Raw genomic sequence first — 27,065 nt, 5'->3', positions numbered from 1 at the left:
AGTCTTATTTATTTAGTAACTTACAGTGTACGGTTTTACAGTGAATGTGTCTCATTTCAAAAATCATATTTATAAAAAATGGTTGGTTGGTTGCTTGATGTTTTATGGCGTAAAGCAACTAGACTATCTGCGCCTTATAATAAATTATAAAATAAATAACTCTCAGACAAGAGTTGCAGACTGAAGGTGAGTTGAATTTATTAAAATAAAAACAACACTTTATTTTATCTTTGTCTTCGAAATGTTTTTAGAAGTCATTTTCCCAATAAAATATAAGATTTATTTATTTAGATTTCTTTCATTTTTCACATTTCTTTATTAGAGATGAAAGTGACTACACTGCTGCATGCGAGACGTGAAGACGCATCACAGGATGAAGCCAATATCCTTGTTTCAGTCTCTCAAGAGCAAACATAAAACGCTCATGCATTACGCTAAACTGAAATGTGTTGATGTTCGTCTGTGGAACAGCACGTGCCTATATTTCTTTTTTTTTTTTAAACGTCAATTTATTTCTCTCTCTCTCGTTTTTCTTCTTCTCTTTTTTTATTTATTTCCGCGAATTTACGAGAACACTGTGTATAAGTGGTGGTGTTGCTTTTACCACAAAAAGAAAGTCATTTAAAGGTAGGATGAATTAAAATTTCTTGGTTTGATTCACACGGCGATAAGGTTATTTAACTGTTCGTGAAGCAATAATAGGTCGGATACAACAAAGGCCAATTCGACAGAAGAATACGACGCAGTGAGGTCCAGCACTCTACAACATACGCCACATAATGTAAAACAAAATGCCCCCAGGTGCCAATAGGCAGACATATCACTCTACCTTAATAAGAATAATGAAATTCTACCTTATCAGCAGGTAGCCGGTATCCACTGTTGCAGTAGAAAGTGAGTTCACAGTCACTAACTCTAAATAATTAAAGAGAGAGATTTAGCACGTTGTTAATATTAACCAGGACTCGTGTGAATCAAATGGCGTTCCTTGCTACCTTCTCCCAAGTTATTTCGTCTACAGTTAGTGAGCTAGAAAAGCCGTTACGTCGTCGTGTTGTTTAGGCAGTTTATCAAATGACAGTTTTAAGGAACTGCCATTTTTAATGTTATCGCTTATCTCTGCACAACAGACTCAAACAAAGTGGTTATACTTTATCTTATTAAAGAGTAATTTTAGCAAAGTAAACATGTGCTCACAAAATCTTGACAACCTCTTTCAACGTCTATCATTCAAAAATGAGAATAATTTAATTAAATAAAATATAAACAAAATCAATAAAAAAAGAAACAATTAAAATGTCAAACCTTATGATTAATAATTGTTTTTTTTGGTAGCCTCACGAGAAAGCAATCGCAAATATTTTTTTGTAATTTTCTGTAACAATAGATGATTGTTTGTGTCATCGAAATAAATTATCTACAGCAAAGAACGGTTGGTAGCGGTTTGCGACTAATTTTAAATGTAAGCAACTGGTTGATTTGTTTTGAATTTCACGCAAAGCCATCCCTAATTTAACAGTGTAAGACTAGAGGGAAGGCAGCTAGTCATTACCACCCACCACTAACTCTTGGACTACTCTTTTACCCACAAATAGTAGGATTGACCGTTACATTATAACGTCCCCACGGCTGTAAGAGCGAGCATGTTTGGTGCGGCGGGGATTCGAACCCCTCACCCTCAGATTACGAGTCTAACGCCTTAACTCCTTGGCCATGCCGAGGCCAAAATATAAGCAAACTGGAAAATATATCACAAATTGATTCAAATTGCACTTCAACCAAACATTTTGGAAAGAACCGAAATTATAATTGTAAAAGTATGTCGGCTTGGTTATTTTCTTTATTGCTATGTAGAAGGTAGTTTGAAAATTGAGAGTTAGGAATTATTTAGTTTTCAGTTTTAGGGTACGTTTCAATATCATGATAAAACGTTCCAACAATAGAACGTGTGAATAAAGTGTGAATTTTTCAATCTAATACTTTTAACGTTGACAAGTTTTAAACTTCTTTGCCTGATGTCAACTAAACTTACTTCTTCTGGTTAGACATTATGAAACCTACTAGAGTCCTTCCTCAGAAAATCAATTTATCTTATATGCTTCTCCAGTTACATAAGAGTCTAACAGAAGCTTAACGAGAGCTGCTTATCTTAGGATCTCATCAGCTCTTTTCTCTCAGATATAAAGAAAAACACTGAATTAAAGTTTAGTAGAATTGATTACATATATCGTAATATGCAATGGCTGTTCTGACATACATCAGCATAAGCTGAACTGTGCGATATAATATTTTTTGTTTTTCGTAGAGTTATTTTATTATCGAAATTTTATGTTAATATTAGTTATATTGTTTCGACGAAAGCATCGTCTACTTAATTTATCAAGAGACAGTCGTCAAAATTATCAGTTGTAAACATAAGTGTATTACACAACAGTTAGGATTAGCGATATGCTTAAATTTATAATAATTATTATATATTGCTAACGTTATACAAATGATTGGAGCTATAATAGTAGAAAAAACTGAAACGACCATTTTCTCCAAATTTAAGTTATGTATGCAACTTAACATAATTATCTATGTAGAAATTTTCAGATGTAATAACGCATGTATCTTTGTTTCTACGATTAATTGATTTTGTGCGAGTTAACAAGAAAATCTGTAATTTCCACATGTGCTAAAGCCTTTATCCCTGTTTCTGTGATTAATTAATTTTATACGGGTACCAAGAGCATTTATTTAATAATTTCATGTTTCTCTGATTAACTGAATTAGAAAATTCAAATATATACAATATATGACACCATATAGGATAATGACAATAAAAAAAAACATGTTCAAAAGATCGTCGGATAATCCCAGGAAGAGGGTTTGCAGGAGCTTTCTGGAGGCACTCAGGATTTGTTGTAAAAATTATTTAAAAATTACAAAAACATGAGACACTCGTTAAAATCAAAGTATATAAAATATTACATATCGTTGTGTTATGTGTTGTTTCGCTATAAATTTCCTAGTGTGGTGTGATGGTTTAAGTATATTTAAATGAAGGAAGTATTTCTCTTATTATTGTAGGGTTTTTTTTGTTTTGGGATAAAAATATATTTAAGTTATGTGAGATATTCAGTTATTTTGTCTGGAGATCTTTACAACTCTTTCTCTTCATAAGTGATCAAAGCGAAGAGCGACAAGCAGAGAGGAAATGCTTCTTGAAGATCACAAGACAAGCAATTACCTAATAAACTTAGTTTTTTAATTTCTACCAAAGCCCAGAAAACAACACTAATAAGCACGTTTTATCATGAATATTAATTTATAGCTGTAACGAACGTTTGACAAATTTTGTTGGGTTGTCAGAAAGATTGTTAGTCAAAGCACTTTCACTCGGGTTCACACGATTTAAATCAGTAATAGAGGTTGTTTATCGCTTGCTTTATACGATGAAGTTCCTACGGTTCCCTTAAAATTTCAGTGTGATGAATCTGAGATTACTAAAGTACTTTACAAAGTACAGTATTATTCTCGAACAAGCGTACGAAAGAAAACGTCTTCATATGTATCAAAATAGATGGTGGTTAAAGCACTCGACTTGTAATCTGAGGGTCGCGGGTTGGAATCCCCGTCGCAACAAACATGCTCGCCCTTTCAGCCGTGGAAGCTTTATAATGTTACGGTCAATCCCACTCTTCTTTGGTAAAATAGTAGCCCAAGAGTTGACGGTGAGTGGTAATGACTAGCTTGTTGCCTTCCCTCTAGTCTTACACAACTAACTTAGAGACGGCTAGCGCAGATAGCCCTCGTATGTTGAACGCATAATTTTTATTTTTTATTGGATCCGTAAGAGAACGCTTTTGATGATTCTCTGTCTTCAAAAAACTAATAATTGCAAGCTTTCAGTAATTCCTGTTCCTGTCTGTCAGGGTTTTAAGTAGTGACCAGATTCTTCACAGCAGAGTATCTGTGACTGGTTGACGATAAAGTTCAACAATGAACAAAGAGCACACAGTCCATTTATTTTAACATGATATATTAAAACAAGTCAACCATATATACTTGACTGTGGTTACACAGTTGGTTATCACAGTTGAATCCAAAACTTTAAAATAATTCTCTCTTTCTCGTCAAAGTTTATACTTTAGAACGTGATTGATAATACAAACTAATTCACCTTCTTTGTTATTCCCCTCGGTGTGGATTCCTCTACGTGATGAGGGGACCGCCCAGAGAAGGTTCTGTTCCTTTAGTTTATCTCCTCTGGGATCTAAACATCCATCCACGTGTTTTTCATACGTGGCGACACGTGATGGGGAGGAGAGGATTTTGATGGTCGAGGGGTCCAACCCTAACATACCATTTTGGCCTTGAATTCCAGAGTCAACCAAGTATCAATGCTAGACGTTCTTAACAAGTGTTGTGGACATTGTGTCTGATGTTGGTGTTTGAGTATAGTGCTCACGAAACCCTGGTGTTGTTGCAATGTCCTTGTTTTGGCACTGTAGTGCGTCCCCTCGGAGGGCTCCAAGATGGGTAAGGTCAGTGAGCACCGAAAAATTCTTCCTTTATTCGGGTTTCCTAAATAAAAATAAAATAGTGAAAAACAAACCACAGGTAAACGACCATGTCTTGAAGATTCTGAGCAGAAAGCTTCAACCTCTTCAACACCTGTACCTCATTTTTGACACTACATTTTCTTTCAGATAAATATTTAGCCCACAATTTCTCTTTTTATTCAGGAGGGACTAGAGGGACTTGCTGGGTCTCCTACGTCAGTCAAAAACTTCATTCTGACAAACTGGTGGAAACATCCACTTCTGAACACAGTGAACTCTTCTTGCATTCGAAGGCCATTGGGGATATATTCATTTAGGTTATTCCCCATGTTGTTTTGAATTTGTCATGAGCAGTTATTGTTCCGAGGGATTTGAAAAACTCTCCGAGTCAGGAATCCTTGCTGGCTTCTCCACCCAAGGCGTTTCTACAGTGAGGCATATCTTCTCTCGCAATGATGGAATTATGATGCCCTCCAATGTCCTAATATTTACATTTACATCACCACGTTCACCTGCCACCATCAAGGCAGGTTATTTAAATTGCAAGATACGGCCATATATTCCAAACTCTCTTAGACGTTTCCAATTTCAGCAGTTTGATTACTCAAAGACATCATGACATGGTTCCTTTACGAATGCGCGTTGCGGTAACAAGGACTACAGTTCCTATGAGTACGAAATAGGCTTTCATTGTGTTAACTGTATTGGCGCCCACCCATCTAACTTTCTTTTATGCCCTAGGTGAATGGAAGAAAAAGAGGTAGCCCACTGCTACAGTGGGATTGCAAACATATCTCTCAGTAACTTCGAAAGAATCGTTCTCAACCCACGTGAAAAGTATTTTACCCTCCATGGTTAAGAGAATTGATCAATCAACGTTAACACCCATCTCCATCCCTAGTATATCCTTCCAGCGGATCCCTGAATCCAGTCCCTGTCTTTCCCACTCGACTCACCCTTTGAGGTCGTAGCCATCCGTATTTCCTTGGGTCATACCATCACTGTTTCTTCTCTCTACCTGTCACCTGTAGAAACCTATGATCGATCAGACCTAGATACTCTCATTGAACAGTTGCCGTCTCCCTTTTTCTTTTTGGGAACTTTAATAAACATCATACCCTCTAAGGAAGTGCTGATATTGATGTGAGAAATTGCTCCTTAGTGCATATGCTCTTAGATTACTCCTTTCTCTATCAATACTGGTTATTTTTATACCTATTTTCATGTATCTAGTCAGTTTTCTATTGTTATTGATTTTTCAGTCTACTCCTCTTCACTGTTCTCCCACTTTTCATGGAGGGTTCACAATAACCTACGGGGCGGTGATCATTTTTCTATCATTTTGAGAGATAGTGACCATGATCGATGCCACACGACCCTCGGCCCAGGTGGAAGCTGCACTAAGCCAACTGGCCCTCTTTCACTTCTCTCGTGGAGCTTGATTCTGCTATCGTCTGTAATCCATTGATAAACGGTTGCATATCAGCAGTGACTGACTGTATTATCCAGGCACTTGCTCAGTGTATTCCTAAAACCTCGACACGTTTTCCACGGTATCCCCGCCCGTGGTGGAATCCTACTTGCCACATGGCACTAAAGGCTCAAAAACTGGCCTGAGATACCTTTCGCAGATATCCCACACTTTTGAACCGCATTGCTTTTCAGCGGGCCCAAGCACATGCTCAGCAGGTAAGACGTCAAAGTCAGAAGGAATCTTGGATTAAATTCACAACCAGCATGTCTTTTACCATCAATTCCGAAGTCATATGGGAGAAGATTCGAAAGGTCAGTAGGCATTATAATTCTGTCCCCCTTCCTATCTTGCTCTCTGATGGCCAGGAAGTTACTTATGCCCATAGCATCGTCAATACTATTGTCAACAGCTTTAGCCAGGTATCTAGCTTCGTTCTTCACCTTCTTAGCTATCAAGACTCGAGCAGAGTGATCACCTCTTTCCTTTCAGGTTGATCTTTTCTGTAATTATAGTCGCCCCTTTACATTGGTGGAACTCAAGCTATCTCTTCATAGACCTGGCAGTACATTGGTTGGACCTGATGATATACACTACGAAATGCGGCGCCATCTCTCTCCGGCTTCAACTGCTGTTCTTCTGGTTGTTTTTAACTGGATCTAGCAGAAAAATGTTTTTCCTGATGCATGGCGCCAGACAAATTGTCGTACGTATCTGTAAGCCTGGGAAGGATCCCAAGCTTCCTTCAAACTACTGTTCAGTTGCTCAGACGAGCTCTCTTCGTAAGACGTTAGATAGGATGATTAATACTCGTCTTGTTTGGTTCCTCGAATCAAACAACCTCCTCTCTCTTATCCAATGTGGGTTCCGACGACAGTACTCCATCGTAGAACATCTGATTCGATTTGAAACTGATCAGAGAAGCCTTTCTCAGGCGACAACATTTTGTGTGTGTGCTTTGGTCTTGACAAGTGTTAAGATACTATGTGGAGATATGGCATATCGTGAGACCTCCATCATATGAGTTATGTGGTCATTCGCCTATTTCTATTAAAAAATTTTAATGGGCAGGTGATTCGAAATCAAGTGGGTTCGACACTTTCCCGTTCTTTCCTACAGAAATGGAGTCCTTTGGGGCTGTTTCTTGAGTGTCACACTTTTCAGTATAAAGATTTTGTGTAAGTCGTTGAACATGAGGTTTATTGAGCGGCAGCTACAGACTACCTTCAATCGTTTTCTGGAGTTGACCAAAACAAACGGTTTTAACTTTTCTCTATCTGAAACTGTTTGCGTGCACTTTTGCCGTCAACGAGGTATTTACCCCGATCCAGAGCTCTGTGAAGATGTGCTTCCCGTGGTCTCTAAGAAAAAGAGTTTATCTTTAACTGTATGCTGACTTTTACACCACACATCAAGTACCTACAAGTCAAATGTGCAAGAGCACTGAACATCCTCCGTGTCCTCTATTCCACCTATTAGGGAGAGCATCGATGTTCTATTGTAAAGATATATCGTGCTCTGATTTGATCGAAACTGTACTAGGGTCTGGGATCTATGGCTTTACCAGGACCTGAGCCTTGAAGCTGCTGAACCACGTTCATCATCAGGGGCTTTGGCTCTGCACGAAGGCTTTCCGCCTTTCCCCAGTCCAGAGTTTATGCACAAAGGCTCATAAACCTTCTTTTCATCATTCCCGTTTGCATCTGTTTTTACTATTTGCTTTGAAACTTCGTTCCTTACCAAAGCATCCCACCTGGAGTTGCGTTTTCCTTCCTCGGTGGGCCATACTCTTTCAGAACAGATGATCTGCCATTGCTCCTTTTGGCCTTCATATCCAGTTGCAGTTGGATGAATTGGGTCTGTCCATGGATAGCATTGCTGTGTAATCTTACTTTGAGTCATCTGAGAGAAACAGATACTCCTGAATGGAAGTATCGTCTTTTATTTGCTAAATATCTCTCAATCCATCCTTCCATTCCCATTTATAAGGATGGTTTGAAATCAGTTGACTCTGGGAGCTCTGCCATGATATTTTGTGGTTTGGTGGTTGAACACAGAATTCCATCTATAGTTCCTGAGCTCACTGCCAAACTATACGCCATATCTATTGCCCTGGATTACATAGAAGCTAAACAGTACTCGAATTCTACTATTTCTACTGACTCGTTTACCTTCCTACTGGCCCTGGAATCACGTCACGTTAGTTCTCACCCCCTTCTCGCCGATGTTCAAAACCTACTGGCCCATTTCCTTTTAACATCTACTTCTATCCAGTTCTTTTGGATACCAGGCCATATTAGTTGGTGTTTGCAAGAACAAGCTCGCTCACACCACACCTAAGTCTGTCTGCTCTGATGCTATCACTGCTGTCCCTGTCCCATACATGAACTATTATCCTATATTCAAGTCTCAGCTCCACATCAGTTCATATAGACTTGCAGTAAGCAACATGAAAACAAGCTTTTCCAAACAAAACCCTCTATTGGACTTTGGGCATCTTATTTCCTTAAGGATCAGAAAGAAGTTGTCTTATACTATAAATTGGTCACAATTCTTAACTCATTATTTTATTTTGTCTGTAACTGATGCATCAATGTGTGGTCTTTTTAAAACTTAGGTCACAATAGTCCACATTTTACTGTCGCGCCATCGTTACGACACTGAACGACGGCATCATTTTAAACATATTTCGTCCACAACTTTACTCCTGACGCTGGACAGTGTCATTGGCGGTGGTGACACTGTCCATCTTACAAATGTTTTTAGGTTTTTAAGGGTCATTGGTCTTTTAAGGCTATTTAAGTTTTTAATTAAAATATCTATTTCTTTGCTTTAATATGATTCTTTTTCACGAGTTTTAATAACTTTATTTAATTTTAATTCTTTTACCGGTTGTTTGGTACAGATAGTTGTACAGATGGTTGCTTTACACCATGAAACGCCAAACAACCAACCGCTTCTGTTATTACAATACAGTCTGTGATAATTTCACTTTAAAACCAACACTATAACTGACGGTTACCACACTTGTATACAGAGTTCGTCAACGTCTGTACAAGCTGGTTCAATTACTTTAAAACACAGTTGACAAAATAAATTATTCTTTTCTACACTGTTTTTACTACTAGATATTATGACATAATAACACTGAATTAAAACAGTAATAAAAAACCCTAAAGATTCTAGTAACTTAATGCACAATACAACAATCACCAATTCACAATTATTGAACTACAAAAAAACCTGATTCGCAAGCAGTTATATAAACAAACCTGTGGTAAACTATCACTGCTAAAAAGAATAAAATTTAACACTCGCGCTATGTAAGCTACCTAAATCATAACACTCGTATTAAACAGTCGTGTGTATCTAACACTAATAATTACAGATTGTTTTTGTTTTCTAACACTAAGAATACTATACGGCACGTAATTTTCCTGATTTTTCAGAGTTATGTCCTTTTGATAATTTTGAATTTCCATATATAAATACAATTCTGTGTTTGTTTGTTTTTGGAATATCGTGAAAAACTAGCTACTCGAGGACTATCTGCGTTAGCCGTCCCTAATTTAGCAGTGTAAGACTAGAGGGAAGGCAGCTAGTCATTACTACCCACCGCCAACTCTTGGGCTACTCTTTTATCAACGAATAGTAGGATTGACCATCACATTATAACACCCCCACGACTGAAAGGGCAAGCATGTTTGGTGTAACGGGGAATCGAACCCACGACCATCGGATTATGAGTCGAACGCTTTAACACATTTGGCCATGCCAAGCCAAATACAATTATATTCAAGGCCTTTAGAACCTCATAGAAAGTACATAAATACAATGGTATTCAAACTGGTTTAGAACCCATGGAAAATAATACTACTGATTATAGCATTCTCTCTCTTTTAATAAAACCTTCATCCACTCATGAGACAATGGACACGTTAATGAATAAAAAAAAAAGATTTTAAATAATCTTTTTGTGTAGGTAGCACCTGAGTAAAATTATCTTAAACTCACTGAAATGCAATCTAATTTAAAGAACTTGAAATGAAATAAATACCATTAAAAATAGGATTATTTATTATAATATTTTTAACCGATAGTGTCTTAGTTTAGTGTGCAAGATTAGGGTTCAGTCACTCACTGCCGTAAATCGTGACCCGAATTTTGGAGCCACGGTGTGTTATAAAAATGACATTCACGACTTCCTATTCCTGTAGAGTAGCAAAAGCATTGGTGGTTGATGCTGTTGATTAGCTTCCTTCCCTGTTGAAAATAAGTAATGTAGATTTACAAAATTTCCAAAACAAACAGATGATTTTGTTTGTTTGTTTAGAAATAAGCACAAAGCTACACAATGGGCTATCTGTGATCTGCCCGCCACATGTACCAAAACCAAATTTTTACCGGTGCGAGTCCTCAGACATACCGCTGTGCAATTGAAGTGCAAACAAACGAATGACTGGAGCCAAAAAAAATTACAATTATACATGCATCTGTAAATCAAAAAAGGATAGCCAGGATAAATTTGAAAAAACCATGAGCAATTTATGTGATTTTTGTCAAAAACTTTAGACTTGTTTGTTTCTGTTGATTAGTCAGGTTTTGGCATTTTCTCCGTAAATTAACGTTGTTACATTCTTAATTTAATAATTTTGATACCAGAATTACTAATTAAAAACGTGAGTAAAATGGTATACAATTATTTTACGCTAATTGAATAATATGTTTATATAAGTCGATTTTCGTTTCGGAGAAATCAAATAGTATTATGTATTTATATAAATTGTGAAACATTACATTGGCGAAAGTATCATCTCTTCGAGCATTCAAAGGTCGTAATAGATGTGTACTTTTCTTACTTTTTGTGAGTGAACAATTCTAAGCTGATAGAAAGACAAATAAAAAGTAAATCTAATTTGATGAGTTCCTGGCGAAACTTGCTATACACTTGACTTTACGAGATTTCACATTAAGTCCAATAATCAATAGCTTCTTTAGCTTGTGTTCATACCATTATCAAGTATTTCTCTAAGTTTTTCTTAGGGGCTATTCTTTAAGATACTGATTTACATCATACGTTCAATTTATTTTCACATAGATTGATACGTCTTCAAACATGTATAAATAATTGATAAGTGAAAGAGAAGTTTCACTTATATTTTTTAATGTTTCATAGTGACATTACATCACTACGTCAGTTATAAACAGATAACCGGGCTTATCTGTGACTGTGTGAAAGTATGACCACAGAGAAAAATAAAACTTGATATCTTAAATTTTGCATTCTTACTAAATGGACCCTGAGGGTATTCACCTAAGTATTAGTACTTATCCACATGCGTTCTCACGTGGACGTGAATATATTTTTAATGACACAAGTTTGCAAAACCCACATAAAAAGAAGTGTGATTGCCAGAGCTCTAAGGAGAAAGAACATAGACACTTGAAATTTTGCACCCATACTAAGAGTGTGCATCTGGCTATTACCTATCTTATCCACGTACGTGCGTATCATTTTAATAAATTAAGCTAGCGAAACCCACATACAAATGAAGTGTTTTAAATTACAAAATAAATCACAAAAAAACAGACACTAACTTGCACCAGTGTATACACGCAAACATACTACATATTTGTGAATACTATAGCTTCAAAAAGAAAAACATGGAAATCTGAAATCCGTAATGAATGGACCCTGGAAGTTTACAATTGGGTATTATTACCTATTTACGTGGGTGCGCATTTTTTGTGATGCAAGTTAGTGAAAACCCTCATGGAAGAAAGCTATGATCGACTGTCGTAACTCCAAAAGGAATGAATCTAAAAACTGAAAATTTTGTACAAATACTAAGTTGACCCTGATGATATGTATCTGAGTATTATTACTTAACTACATGAGTGTGCGCATGCGCGTGCGCAACTTTTATGAAATGTGATCGCTATGGCTTTGTGAAGAAAGAATCTGCAAACCTGAAGTTTTATACCCATACTAAGTGGACCCTCAGGGTGTGCACCTAAGTATTATTAATTATTTTATCTACATGCGCTTGAGCTTCCTTTTAAAGACGCATTGTAGCAAAAAGCCACATAAAATAAAAGTGATTTTCTACATTACAAAGAGAAACCATAGAGAGACGAACACCACCATAGCTTTAGGAACAAAGAATCTAGAAGCCTTAAACTTTGCACACATATTACGTTTTTTTACTGAGAGTGTGCTTCTAGGTATTATTATTTATCTTATTCGTATGCGTGCGTGTTCATCTTCTTAATTAGACAAGCTAGCAAAATGAAGTGGTTATTTGTTAAACAACTTTAATACTTTCAAAACAGTTTCGACTGTTCTTCTGTGCTAAAATAGGTTTATAATACACACACTGACATGATCATCTAGAATATATCAACCTACTAATCTGACCGAAGTGGTGTACTTTCACTTGTACACACACACACACACATTTATATATATATATATATATATCCCTTTTCAGCATTCCAGATGAGAAAAGACTACTTTAACTTGAACTTTTGGCTGAGCTTTACTTAGGAATAGCATGTTACACTGTGAATCTGAGTATGGTTTGCGTCTCTTTGCTAACAAACGTATTCTCCTTTGGGACATATGTTAGGCCAAACTTCAGGTATAGGAAGTGATGAAATTTTTATCCTTCTGGTTATTAATTTGTCTCAAACTGTCCTACAGAAACTTAGAATTTTCAAATAAATTATTTATTGATGTTGAACGGTTAAAGACAGTAACGGAGCGTGATAAAATCTAAAGATACAATAAAATGGTTTACATTTTTGTAAACGAAAGATGATTAAGTTTTCAAGCATTAGGTCAAATGACCTTCCTCTGAACCTAAAGAAGGTTGTTTAACCATAACGTTAACCAAACAACTGCTTTTCTCTTATGAATGTTTTACTTTTCCCGTTTTTTCAGTCCTAACTGATTCTTGCTTTATTTTACGGTCTGTGATGTTGAAAATATAGCTAACTTGTTTCATCCTTATCGTTCATATAGTGCTATTCAATTGCATAGAATATTATATTTAAACTGTTTTAGAACCCTATAGTAAGTAATTTCAATTAATTACTTATAGGTTGAAAGTAACCTTAATGAATAAACTTTATCCCTTTTCTAATAATAAATGAAATATTTTCAAACTGCTCAGCTGTTGTATGAGACCAAATACACCGTTATTTATTTGAACGTGAAACGTCACAAGAAACAAAACAAGAGTCATTATTTATGTCTTATAATAGTTGTTACAGTAAGATACTTCTTTATATATAAACCTAGCCCGTTGATAGCCACAGATGATTTATTGTTCCACAAATTCCCAATATTCTGCCAGACATTTCATTTCCGTGTTTCTACATCATGTGGTCAGAATCTGATAAATTTGTCTCAGCGATAATATTCATATTGTATTATTGGAAGTCGGATGCGCTTGTTTCAATGCTAACTTTCAAGTAACATTATTATAAAATAATCTATACTTTGAGTAGAATAGTTATATAATGCATATTAAAACCGTAGCGTCATACAACCATTTACAATTTAATGCAATAACACTAAACAGTGCTATCGCATGAAATTGTAAATTAACGTCATAAATCAATCAACCATTACATATTTTACAAAGCGTTTCTTAACAAATTCGTGAAAAATTTAAATACTATACGTAGTGTCACTATCACTGAAGAAGGAACTAATGATTATATTATACTTATATTTTACTATGTTATGTTATTCTATGTTTTCTCAACAGACTTGGCCCGGCATGGCCAAGCGCGTAAGGCGTGCGACTCGTAATCCGAGGGTCGCGGGTTCGCGCCGGCGCCGCGCCAAACATGCTCGCCCTCCCAGCCGTGGGGGCGTTATAATGTGACGGTCAATCCCACTATTCGTTAGTAAAAGAGTAGCCCAAGAGTTGGCGGTGGGTGGTGATGACTAGCTGCCTTCCCTCTAGTCTTACACTGCTAAATTAGGGACGGCTAGCACAGATAGCTCTCGAGTAGCTTTGTGTGAAATTCCAAAACAAACAAACAAACAATTCAACAGGCTTATTTTATTCATCTACTAATGAGAGCTATTTCATTTGTGTCCAGTAACTTATAATCCAAACCAGAACTGTAATAAAACGATCTTTTGAGTCTAGCCCTTCCAACAATTTGGGCCCGACATTGCCAGGTGGTTAAGACAATTGACTTGTAATCCGAGGGTCGCGGGTTCGAATCCCCGTCACACCAAACATGCCGTCACGGCGTTATAATGTGACGGTTAATCCCAGTATTTGTTGGTAAAAGAGTAGCCCATGAGTTGGCGGTGGGTGAGTGTGATAACTCGCTGCCTTCTCTCTAGTCTTACACTGCTGAATTAGGGACGGCTAGCACAGATAGCCCTCGTGTAGCTTTACGCGAAATTCAAAACAAACCAAACCAATCCAATAATTTGTGAAAAAATATTCAAGAAACTGAAGTATATTACACAAAATAATTCGTTTTAAAGAACACGGATATTTCTATTCCAAATTTCTGAACTGCCATTTTCAAGTTTTTGTTGTTTATCTTTCTGCAAACAGGTTACTTCTTAGTCCTTATGAAAACTAATCGCAGTTAAAAGCATTTCGTAAACATTTTGTTATAGGTTTTTGTTTCCAAATCTGGTGCAAAACTTTCATGATGGATATCTGAGCACATCTACAGCAAATTCTTGATTGATAGCCGAAGAATGGGCGGTGGGTGGTGAAGATTAGCTGGCTTCTTTTTAATCTTACACTGCATAGCTCTTTTTGTTAATAAAGTTAATAAAAGTGTTGTAATAATAATTACAATATCTATGTGACGTCGTCATTTGTTTAATTTAATGATAAACAACCCATATGCGACATCTTAGTCGACTTGGCATAATTACAACAATGAACATGTAATGAAACAGGCTGTTTTACTTAATTAAATGCCCATACGACGTCCTCGAAAGTTCGACGTAATGACAAAGTACTTAAGCCAAGTCCTTGGCTTTTAAACATAATTATAATAACACCCATCTAATGTACTCGAATCTTCTACAAAATGACCAAATGTTTATACGACGACCTACGCGGTTTACTCAAACATCTGCGTCGAAAGTAAGTAGTATAATAAGATATTTATAAGCCACAAGTAGGAAGAAGTACAGTGAAACATTAGATGAAATATTAAATTTTGACACGTTTGTATGATGTTTAATCAGCCTGCAAAAGAATTGTCTTTCATAATTACAAATGAATCAATATAAACAAGGAATATGGAGTATATGTTGTAAGGCATTTGAATTATTTGTGGCAAATAATATCTAACTCTTTTTAATACTGGTAATATGTGGTAAATAATATCGAACTCCCTTCATGTTGCTGATAAGAAGTAAATTATTTCGAACTCTCTTTTTCTTTGTGATATGTGGTAAGTGATATCGAACTCTCTTCATGGTGTTAAATTATGATAACTAATATTGAACTCTCTTCATGGTGTTAAATTCTGATCACTAATATCGAACTCTCTTCATGGTTTTAATTTCTGATCACTAATATCGAACTCTCTTCATGGTTTTAATTTCTGATCACTGATATCGTACTCTCTTCATGCTGGTGATACGTGCTAGGTGATATCAAACTCTCTTAATGCTGGTAATTTGTGGTAAAAAGTTGTTATGTAGAGTAGCGAACAACGTTTCGACCTTTGTTCGCTCCTCTACATAAAAATTTTCTTAATTCAAACCAGCCGTTTTTACATATATATTTTTCTCAACAAGTGGGTTTTCTCGTCATCACTGAATTCCACCGACAACCAACAACCTATTTTTCCAGGTAGAACTGAAAATATCTATTTCCCTGAAAAACCTCAAAACAGCATCTTAAACAATTTTTCAAAGAATTTTCACACAAACTATCAACATAATTTCCGAGAAAAGAAATCTAAAATCCAACCTCACACAAAAAGATATTAATTCTATAAACAACTTAAGCCATGACAACAACATCAAAATTCTAAAAGAAGATGAATGTAATGTTATAGTTATAATGAACACAAATGAATACATTCAAAAAATGAACAACATCTAGTCAGATACAAACACATTTAGACTACTAAACACATATCCAACAAAACCACATGAAAACCAATTAAATAAACTACTACTACAAATGAAAAAACCAACACAATGTTAGAAAACATTTATTGTTACCTACGAAAGGATCGAATTACGCACACCATAACTATACAGCACCCCCAAACATCACAAACCTGATTGTCCACTACGACCCACAATGTTGGCCTATGAATCATTTAACTACAACCTCGATAAATGTATAACGTGGACATTTTCTAAATATGTTTTGATGTAATTTCCATCTTCACAGAAATCTCAACAACTGAGACCTGCAAGGCAACATTAGAACTTTATATCCAAGACCCCAGCAACAGAAAAATCACCCATACTGGATTATACATTCCCTGGGATTCAGTAAATGAAACAAAAAACTCAACATATTAAGAAACCAAATAAACACAACCACAAAACTATGTTCACCTAATAAAATAATGATGAAATCAACAAAATAAAACAACACTTCATCAGTATCAACAAATGTTCTCCAAAATCTGTTGAAAATATTATACGTGCACACCTAGACCAACAACAAACAAATAACAATAAATCTCAAGATTTAACAAACTACATAACCTTTCACTGCTGCATTCCATATGTTCCCAATATCAGCCAAAAAAATAACCAACGTTTGCTAAAAAAAGTTATAACAAAACACAAAATTCCAGTAAACATCAAATTTATCCAAAAACCAGGTACAAAACTAAAGTCCATACAATGTAAAAACTACACTGACAAACCCAACACCAACATGATTTATAAAATACAATGCAACAACTACACAACTTCTATATTGGAGAGACAAGCAGAAAAATGGAAACTAGGTTCAAAGAACAAAAAAAAACATTTACACATTTTTTAACACTGGAAATCAAATAAACACAACATAACCATAGAAAACGCCCAGATATTAAGTAGGGAAACAAATATAAATGAACCCAAAATCAAAGAAGCCCAACTTATACAGCAACTACAACCAAAATTAAACCAATATAAAGGGACACCTTTTTACCTATACTAATTAATAACCTAACATCCACCTGAAACGCCCCCTACAATCCCGTACCTGTTCTCTCGTCCATGAGGCATGTGTACATGAACCGTCTCACTCAAACTCACTCTTTCTTAACCAGATGACCGAGGAAGATCGAAACGTTGTTCTCTCCTTGTCAATAAAAGTATTAATAGACATACTAATCTATCTTAGATACAATATCGAACTCTCTTCATACTGGTAATCTGTGGTAAATAATATCCATCTCTCTTCATGCTCGTGATATGTGGTAAATAATATCGAACTCTCTTCATGCTGGTAATTTGTTGTTAATAACATCAAACCTTCTTCATGCTGGTAATTTTTCGTAAATAATATCAAACCCTTCCCAAGTTTGTTTGCTTTTTTTAATTTCGCGCAAAGCTATTCGAGGGCTATCTGCACTAGCCGTCCCTAAGTTAGCAGTGTAAGACTACAGGGAAGGCAGCTAGTTATCACCACCCACCGCGAACTCTTGGGCTACTCTTTTACCAACGAATAGTGGGATTAACCGTCACATTATAACGCCCCCACGGTTGAAAGGGCGAGCATGTTTGGTGTGACCATGACTCGAACCCGCGACTAATGTTGGTAATTTGTTATCATTAGTAGTGTATTTTGTATGTATTGATTCATGATATATCAAGGATATGTTTCCATACCTTACTTATCCATCCAACTTGCTTCATTATTTCATATTTTCTTTAATTCTTTTGATTTTGTTGTTTCTGTTTATCTTTCTTTATCTTCGTAGCTACAAAGAAACTGTTTGTTCTGACGTAAAGCAATCGGTTTATGTTGTTTGAATAAGAAGAAAAACTATACTTAGCTTTGAATGGGTTTGCCTACATTCTTGACACATTTACTTCAAGCAACTTATATTTGCTATAATATTCAAGAGAGCTGTTCTTACAAAATGGATTATAGAAACAAATGCAATGAATTAATAACAACAGAATATATATGAATAAAGATATTTTCCTACTGTCATCTAATAAGTATTTGAAGGTGACTGCTCGAGAAACTTCATGCAACTTTTAAACCAATCCAGGTTTTAACTATGACATTTATGGGTCGTAAATAGGAACAATAGGGGACACATGAAATTCTTACAATTATGGTCATAGCATCTTAAAATAATTTTTGTCTTATCTGAGACTAAACCGAAACGATAATTAAGAGTGTAGAATGCCAAAATATTCTACATACAGATTGTAACCTCAAGTACAGATGTCAGTTATTCTGTGTTAGGAGTACGAAACAGAACATGGATCATGGACATCAGGATAAATGTCGGATATTATGTTAAGCGAACACAGAAACATGTTATGGCTCGTGATCAGTGGTGCTGGTGTTAGATATTGGGTATTTGTTAACACTACGAAACTGGCAATAGTCATCCTTTGTATGTGTTTTAACAACGAATGTGACTACACCTTTTAACTTGCAGCTTGTTTACTAGTCTTATCCATAAATACGTATATGAGGACTGACTTGATGTTGAGGTCTTTAAGTGAAGTTTCAGGGACTTTCCTTACAAGTACGAATCCTCACTGTGGCAAGTATTATATAAGTCAAACCTTCTAACTTGTATAAAATATCCCTTTATTTCAGTCTATTAGTTTGTAGTTCATAGTCATTGATTTCATAATTTTTATCTGAACATTGAATGATGTTTCTGTGTTCAAATGTTAGCGAACTGAATAATAAATAGAAGATAGATATATAGAATGAGACAGAGAGAAAATGGCTATTTTTCCTTATATCACTAAGTTGAAGTGGATTACGAACTAGGAATTAATTTGCATCCCAATAAATTTATCATATTCGTTTCTTAGTAGCCACGAGTTAATGGATAATCTTTCCTGCGGCGAAGTGAAAATATTTAACACATGATGAAAGTAGAGCTAGAACCAATTAGTATGTTTCGTTTCTAGATTCGGGCTGACGATTGTGGTTTCTAGGATCTTTGTATTCACCAACAGATTCTAGTACACTAATTATCGAACTTTCCAGGGCCTCTTTAATTGTGCCTCACTAAGATTTCAAAATTCAGTTGTTTTAATCCATCTAATATTTGTTGGTGACTGTCATATGTATTGTTTGTTTCAAATTATTATAAAAAAAGCATTCTGTACACAATAGTGACATGTGTTGTAGCATTATCGTGTAACACAAAAAAAAATCAAAACTGTTCTATTAAAATACGTTTTTCTTTCTTTAGACTTGACTTTATTTAACATTTCAAATGATACCGAAAGTGAAATAACAGGTCAGATTTATGCACATATGTTGAAGATTCCCAAAAGTTGTATTAATCTTTTTACCATTGATTTAGCGTCTTTTCTAATTTTATTTTGGCACTCATTTACATGAGATTAGTTAATTTTATTTCCTTCCTTGATGTTTATTACCTTAAGCATCTGGTTGGTTATTTTTTCAGTGTTTAATCAAATGATTTTTAACGGATACTTGGAATACGTTTTAGAGAATTAATTTTCAAAAGATTCAAACGTTATATGTACCTGTTGTATATTATTTTAGTACTTTAAGAACACAGTATATGTCAGAAGCATTTAATAACTATTTTTAATTCGAAATCATTTTATCACACGTGTAATACATCATATATATACATATTCCCTCTTGCACGTGATCTTGACAGATTACTTGAATTTTCGGTCTAATTACCCACATGTCTTTGCAAATTGATCTTACGCCGAGTGGATTTCTTAAAGGTTTACTACAAATGATTTAATCAAAACTTATCTGTTTCAACTTCTTAAACAGTTTTCTATGATAAGGAAATGTAAAATCAATAACACACACTGCAAATACAGCTGCAAACTTTGTTATGGCGTATCTGTCACGAAGGAAAAGCTTCTGTTTCTTGTTAACACAACCAGAAGATTAGTGTTAGGATTTTGAATATCAAAACATGACGTACTACACATGTTATTTCGTGTTAAAGTCCTGGATCTTTTTAACAGGGAATGGTGAGTTCTAAAAAAAGTATATATATATATTCAACAGATAATAGTTTTAATACTTTATAACTTCTTACCAATTAAAACAGACTTCTGTTTGGATGTTAAAAAAGTTGAAGTTTTGCTATTAATATTCGAATTACAAAACATTCCAAATGTAACGAAACTAACTGTGTTCATCGGTTGGGCCAATCGCAACTTCCCACTGTTAATATATTTCACGTTTATGTTTGAACTAAATTATGTTAATTTCACTTTTCAGACTTTCTATCTGTGACTGAAATTTATATCAATTTTTACTAGAATTGTGTTGTCTTTGAGTCACTAAATTAATATGGTTGTTCTTGTGTCTTTATGAGAACTTTTTCTGTACGCTGAATGTGTTATATCTGCTGTCAGTGTTCGTGTATTTCCGTAACGGTATGTTTATATAGCAATTCTGGTGTTGAGCTCAGCAGTCCTATTTCTTCAACAGTTAAAAACAGAAACACATTAAAAAAGTAAGGTTTATATATATACAATTATTATCTGAGGGCTGTAAAACATAACGTTACTGAAGTAAGTTTAACAATAAATTTTTGGCATGCTTTAAAAGCAAGAAAGCATAAAGAATCTATTTAATTAACATTCCGCTACCCATTAGATCTAATAAAGCTGAAATTCCCTATGTTAAAACAGTGCAGAAAGGGAAGACAGAAAATCTATATTTAAATAGCATCCTTATCTTATGTCTTCCTTTTTAATGTCTTAGTAATGTAATTACATTTTATTTCGGTGTATTTTGACTCACTTGTACCTATCTCTTTTATTAATATCACGTCATTCCTTAATTAATGTCTGATTTTAGGTTCAGAAAAAGAGAAAGGATTTCAAACTATTTTAATGTTATTTAATCAATAACCTTTGTTACATTATTGTTAATTACTTCCTGCCAATGATTCACAAGCTTCTGAATGCCACTTCTATAAAATTCTTGGAGTTTGGATGAAAAGAATGTAGAGAGGGTAGTTTTGACCTCTTTATATGTTCCAGGCTCTTTCCCATCAAGATAGTTCTGCAAACTTCGGAATAGATAATAATCAGATGAAGCAAGGTCTGGAAAACAAGGAGGATGTAGAAGTTTTCCTAGTCTAGCTCTTAAATCTTTGCAGATGTGATCCTTGCTTTATGGAGTCGTGCATTATCCTGGTGTAACACAACACCTTTACGATTAATCAAAGCAAGTCTCTTTTCTTTCAATGCAACATTCAAGCGCTCTAACGTTTGACAATAGAAGTTTGATGTAATCGTTACACTGAGTGGCAGCAACTCAAAGTGGATCACACCAACAATATCCCACCAAACGCTTAACAATACTTTTCTAGGGTGGAGGTTCATTTTGGGCTATGCTTTAACCAGTTTCATCACACTGAGCCATTGTCTGCGGCGCTTAACACTTTTATAAAGTATACATTTTTCATATCCAGTTACGTTACATTTACGATAGTGTAGAGAAGTGCACATGTCCACTCTTACTTTAAGGTTGGCTTCTGTCAACTCACGAGGGACCCATTTTCCAAGTTTTTACACCATTCCAAGCTGCCAAGCTGTTGCAGATGACGGTGAACTGTTGAATGGGTTGAATTAAGCTTTTGTGTTAGTTCTTCAACTGGTACAGTACAAACTTCATCAAATGCAGCCAGCAACAAGTCATCATTCAATTCAACAGGACGACCTAAACGTAGCGCATCACTTAAGCTGTAGTCACCTGATCTGAACTTCTGAAACCACCTTCGACATTTTCTTTCATTGAGAGACTCCGCACCATAAACACCTTAAATGTTTCGTGTAGTTTCTACTGCACTAATGCCTTTTTTAAACTTATAAAGCGTTATATGCCTAATATGCTCCTCAGACTCATCCATCTTTATTAGGATTTATTTGGTTAATAATCTGAAAAAGTGGAGTTGGGTTAGTTTTTTTTATTTGTCTGAATATTTTTATCTCGTTCTACTACATATTTTAGTCGTTAACGCCTTCTACAAAAGACAAAATTATGATGCACTTTCTGTATTAAATTTTCGGACATTACTTATGAGATGACCTGATACTTTTTATATACCTGTATATAACACTGTTTATTGGGAATGTTCATTTATATTATTCATATATAAAGTATTCTACGTAAAATGTTTCAGTTAAGAGGTTTGTTTTCCGTTTGACGAGAACTAATAACGAAATGAATTTATTCCTCTCTGATTCAAACGACAGCAACGATAATATTTCAAAATATTATAAACTGTTACATTAACTGTGAAAACGGAGGTTTAATCATAATGATTACATACAATTGTATGTTGTACAGGTTACATCATACTGAATAATAAGTGTGAACGTTTTTATTGAAATTAACAACTTTGCATAATAACCAGTATTTCGCACACTCATAAACTTTCTACCCTCTTTATGTTCGAGTATCAAAACTACTTGGAACATGTTTCCACGTGGATTGTAATTGTCATACATATAGATCTGTTATGTATTATGTCTTTTTTTTATAATTAAGCGTAGATATATATTCATATAAGCCCCCACGCACACACTTGTTGTACAGCAATAATTCAAAAGACTTATTACGCTAATAATCGTGTTTCGATACCTGTGGCTGACACAGCACAAATAGCCTATTGTATAGCTTTGTGCTTAACAATAACGAAAAAATTATATTTGCATCCAGTCCTTTCACTGCTTGTCTCAGATATTGACTTACTTTTTATAAATCATTCAACACACATTATTAGGTTGTGGTACTGTGACGTGTATATAGCTCACGGTTTAACGCTGTGGTAAATATCTAGTTTTCCTGGTGGGCGCGATAGATCGAATCCGTCCAAAACATTCCCGCATTCTAAGCAGTAATTGCATTATAAAAGTGACAATCACTCCCTTATCGTGAATAGTGCCGATGTCTAAATGCCTTTCATTTACTTTAAATACAAATATAAAAACAAAGAAAGTGTATTTACTTTCTAAATAAATATTAAATAGCCTTGTATCAACCACAAATAAAGTCACCAGTGAAAATGGTAAATGAAATTTATATTATAAGCCTAAAGTTTGTCTGATATTAAAAATCGGAGAGGGAAGTAAATCAGACATAATGCAAAAAAATCAAAAGAAAATTTACCCAAGATTTGGATAAAATGTTTTTAATTACTATTGTAATAACTTGTAGAAATACTTTTAACTTTTAGCAAGCAATGTTTTTTTAATATCTGACTACGAAGTGTTGCACAGTTACAGCAGTAATACTTATTTGCATGGGAGTTATCAAATAACCTAATACACGTTTACTTGGCACTGGCAGTTATCAAAGCATTATTGCATGTTTAGTGGTCTGTGTTGTTATCTATCAAACAACTTAAACAAACTTAACGTAACGTGTTATCAGTTCTTTAAGCAGTTAATGCCTGCTTACATGACACTGTCAATTACCAAAGAACTTGTGCATGTTTACGTAGTACGCACTGTCACTTTTCAAAGCATTTGTGAAGTACCAATAATCAAAACATAGTTCATTTTTGTATAGTGTTCACTGTCAGTTATCAAAGCACTAGTGCAGTTCTACATGCTTAAGTGGTATGCACTGTCAGTTATCAAAGAACTTATTTCGTGTTTGCAAGGAGTGCAGTTCCTGAACATGATGTCCAAAGTTACTGATTGAAGTACTTTGTACTCATATAAGACATACATTATTGTATAAGACACGAAAAACATGTTCAGTTGTAGAAAATACTGTTTTTTTAAATAATATAAAATATAAAAGGTTATAATTTCAAAATCCTAAATCAGAAGTTTAAAAAAAGGTTGATCAAGTCATGCTTTACGTGAATCGATCTTCAAATATATTTTCGCCATTTGAATTACATACTTTAGAAACGTACGATAGTTAATGTGGAGATATGATAGTACTGCAGTCGTTCATCGGGTTTTACAGAGGTCAGTGAAATGCCTGTCAGCTGTTTCTGATTCCAGTAAAATTAACGATAAACAATGATACTTTGATATGGATGTTTAACTGCTACAAATGTAGACAATATACTATTGTTTATAATATGAATACAACCATAATTGTTTTCTTATTTTACTCGATGATCGACAGAAGGTAACATCGATAACTAGACTACCATGGACACGCCTAAGCCATCTTAATGCCGTTAGGTCAATAAGTTTATTTTGTATAGATTGTAGTGTTCGGAATTCGAAAGACTGAAGCACATGAGAAACAAGATAACGCATTTTACCAATCAATTTTTTTCAGTCTAAAGAAAGTTTCCTGGCGTTTTTTATACTTATAACTTTAGGCCATTTTGAAAAGCTTTGTATAAACGGAAGATTTTAGGCACTGAAAAAGTATACACGAGATACAGATAGTCATTATTAGTGTTTTCCATTATTTATCAAAGAGAAGAGCAGCTTTTACACTGCCGTCGCAGTGGCGACTTCGGCTTTTACAACCGAACTGATCTATTTACTTAACATGTGAACTGACAAAACTTACATATACAAGAAACGGCGCTTTCGTCTTAGCTGTTTCACCACTGTAGAAGCGTTTCTATTCTGAAAGCAGCGCTCATTCCTTGTGTACTATGAATGAATATATGTTTGTTTCCTTTTTCATACTTCTAAGATTTTTAAAAGAATATAAATTCGAATGTTTTTCCACTGGAAAATATCAGAAGGTATATCCATATAATAGCACTGACATTATCTGAAAAACGACATACACTGCTGATGTTCTTTTTTTTAAGAATTTCTATTATAAAAGTTCAACGAGTAGTACATATAAAAAGTGCATTCTTATCGTAATTCTGCACGAAATATTCCAAGGAGTTTTATATTAAAAATGCAACAATCTTATTTATTTTTAATGTCAAAACCCGCCAGAAACAGAATGAAAATCATTATTTATGTCTTATGTTACTTGTTTCAATAAGAGCCTTTTCTCTATATATAGGCCTAATACGGTGATAGCTATAAATGATTTATTAGTCCAGATGTTTTTAATATTCTGGCTGTAGTATGAAATAAATGAAAAACAAAATAGATGTAGGTTAGATATAATTATTATAGGTTATTTTCGAATTTCTATTTCTATTCAAGAATAATAACTATAATATCATAATTTTACGATTTGTTTAATCTATTAAAACTGTGCGGAATATATTGTCGTGTGATGATTTCATTTGTGTGACATTTGATTGTGAATGATAGTATTGCATTTATTTAATGCAGCTTCTACCTAATGTTTGCCAAGGAACTGAACATTTCACACTTTCACAGTTCTTTACATAGCGTTATTAATCCTCTACATAAAATGCACACACCCTATATTAGGTCATTAGACGAACTGCCAGGGGTCCCATGTTTTATTACTTATAATCGAGTTCAATTATGATTGAGCAAAACTCATTCATTAATATAATTTGCCAGCAGGAAGACTATTTGATTTGACTTTTCAATGACGAAAAAAAATTGGTAAATTAAGGTATTTGTTACGATATACAACTTTATTATTTTCTTATGTAAATGTTTGTCAAGGCTTTCAAAAGACACTTTCACCTCGAGTTACTTATTTTGATTTTTTTTTTTAATTCAAGCGACATCTAAAGATTTACCAATTTACAGCTTCAGTTTTCAAACATAACTAAACCTAATTTTGAACTTTACGGAACAGAAACTATTCATCCACCCCGCAACACCCATTTTTAGCCAATCCTTTAAACTTGATAACAAGATTGACTGTCACGTTTATAACGCGCTCACAGCGTGCTCAGTGACATCACGTCTTGAAATCCATATCATTCAATCCATAATACGTCACGCCAACTACCAACCTACGCCTGGCCCTATGTATTTTGGACATGTATTCCATACTTACAAATGTTATAAGGTATTGAATACAAGAATATTATGTTGCGATACTTTTACAGGGTATGATCCTGAAATTCCTGGCTACCCTAGGTACGGCATGGTAATAGATAGAGTCAGAGGTGTCTATAACTTAAGAATTGCTAACGTTCAGCTTCAAGATGAAGGAGAATACGAGTGTCAGGTTAGAAGTTTCTCGAATTTTGTCTCAATCAACTTCTTTGCGTCATATTTCTTCTTAACAAACAAACATTAAATCTGTTAAATGTCTATTTACAACATTAAGATTGTGATCTGAAACATGAAATACAAACTACTGAAGTTGAGAGTCAATCTGTATGTGATAAATACTAAGCAATATTTTCAAAAAGATGTTTAACCATAAATACTCCAATACATTTATTTGTATAACATAACAGCCAAATAGTGTTCCAAAAACTAATTGCCTTACACTTAATGTCTTTCACACACATAAACAGAACATAAGAAATGTCATTTTTTTTGTAATTCTGCTATTTAAATAAAGTATTTTCTGTGAACTGTTTTCAATTACTATAAACTGTATAACACAATAACAGTACATGTTATAACTCTATGAAATTAGGTTGGACCAGCTCCAAACAACAACAGAATCTGGGAAAAAGCAAATCTTACTGTTCTAGGTAAGTTTTAATTTCTTGTTTTGTTTATTATTATCATACTACAACTTTCATTTCATTTACGAGCATAATATTCATTAAATGCTTTGGGAAATGGCTTTTATTAAAATCACCATTCATCCTATTAAACACACTTAATGAATGTCATTCCTCAGAGTTCAACGAAATAAGCAGTAGAATATAAGCAAAATCGTAAAACTTTTTATCATTATTAGCGTGAAAGAAATGTTCCGAAAACGTTAGCTAACTAACTATTAACCCTAACTTAGTTACTATGCTACTTACATACTTTTATCAAACATTATATA

The 27,065-nt window shown here is 34.5% G+C and overlaps 1 protein-coding gene across 2 annotated transcripts in view; it reads left to right on the top strand.

Annotated features, from left to right (window-relative positions):
* The window catches only part of LOC143225253 (nephrin-like), a 167,225-nt gene that overhangs the window by 94,806 nt on the left and 45,354 nt on the right, over positions 1–27,065 (top strand). For both annotated transcript variants that reach the window (XM_076454335.1, XM_076454334.1), the window contains exons 3-4: positions 26,161–26,282; positions 26,703–26,760. In XM_076454335.1, coding sequence (XP_076310450.1) covers positions 26,161–26,282; positions 26,703–26,760 — 180 coding nt within the window. The remainder of the gene's footprint in view (positions 1–26,160; positions 26,283–26,702; positions 26,761–27,065) is intronic.

This window comes from Tachypleus tridentatus, chromosome 9 (genome assembly GCF_004210375.1).
Source record: "Tachypleus tridentatus isolate NWPU-2018 chromosome 9, ASM421037v1, whole genome shotgun sequence".
Lineage (NCBI taxonomy): Eukaryota > Metazoa > Arthropoda > Merostomata > Xiphosura > Limulidae > Tachypleus > Tachypleus tridentatus.
This window is presented reverse-complemented; position numbering and strand designations above follow the sequence as displayed.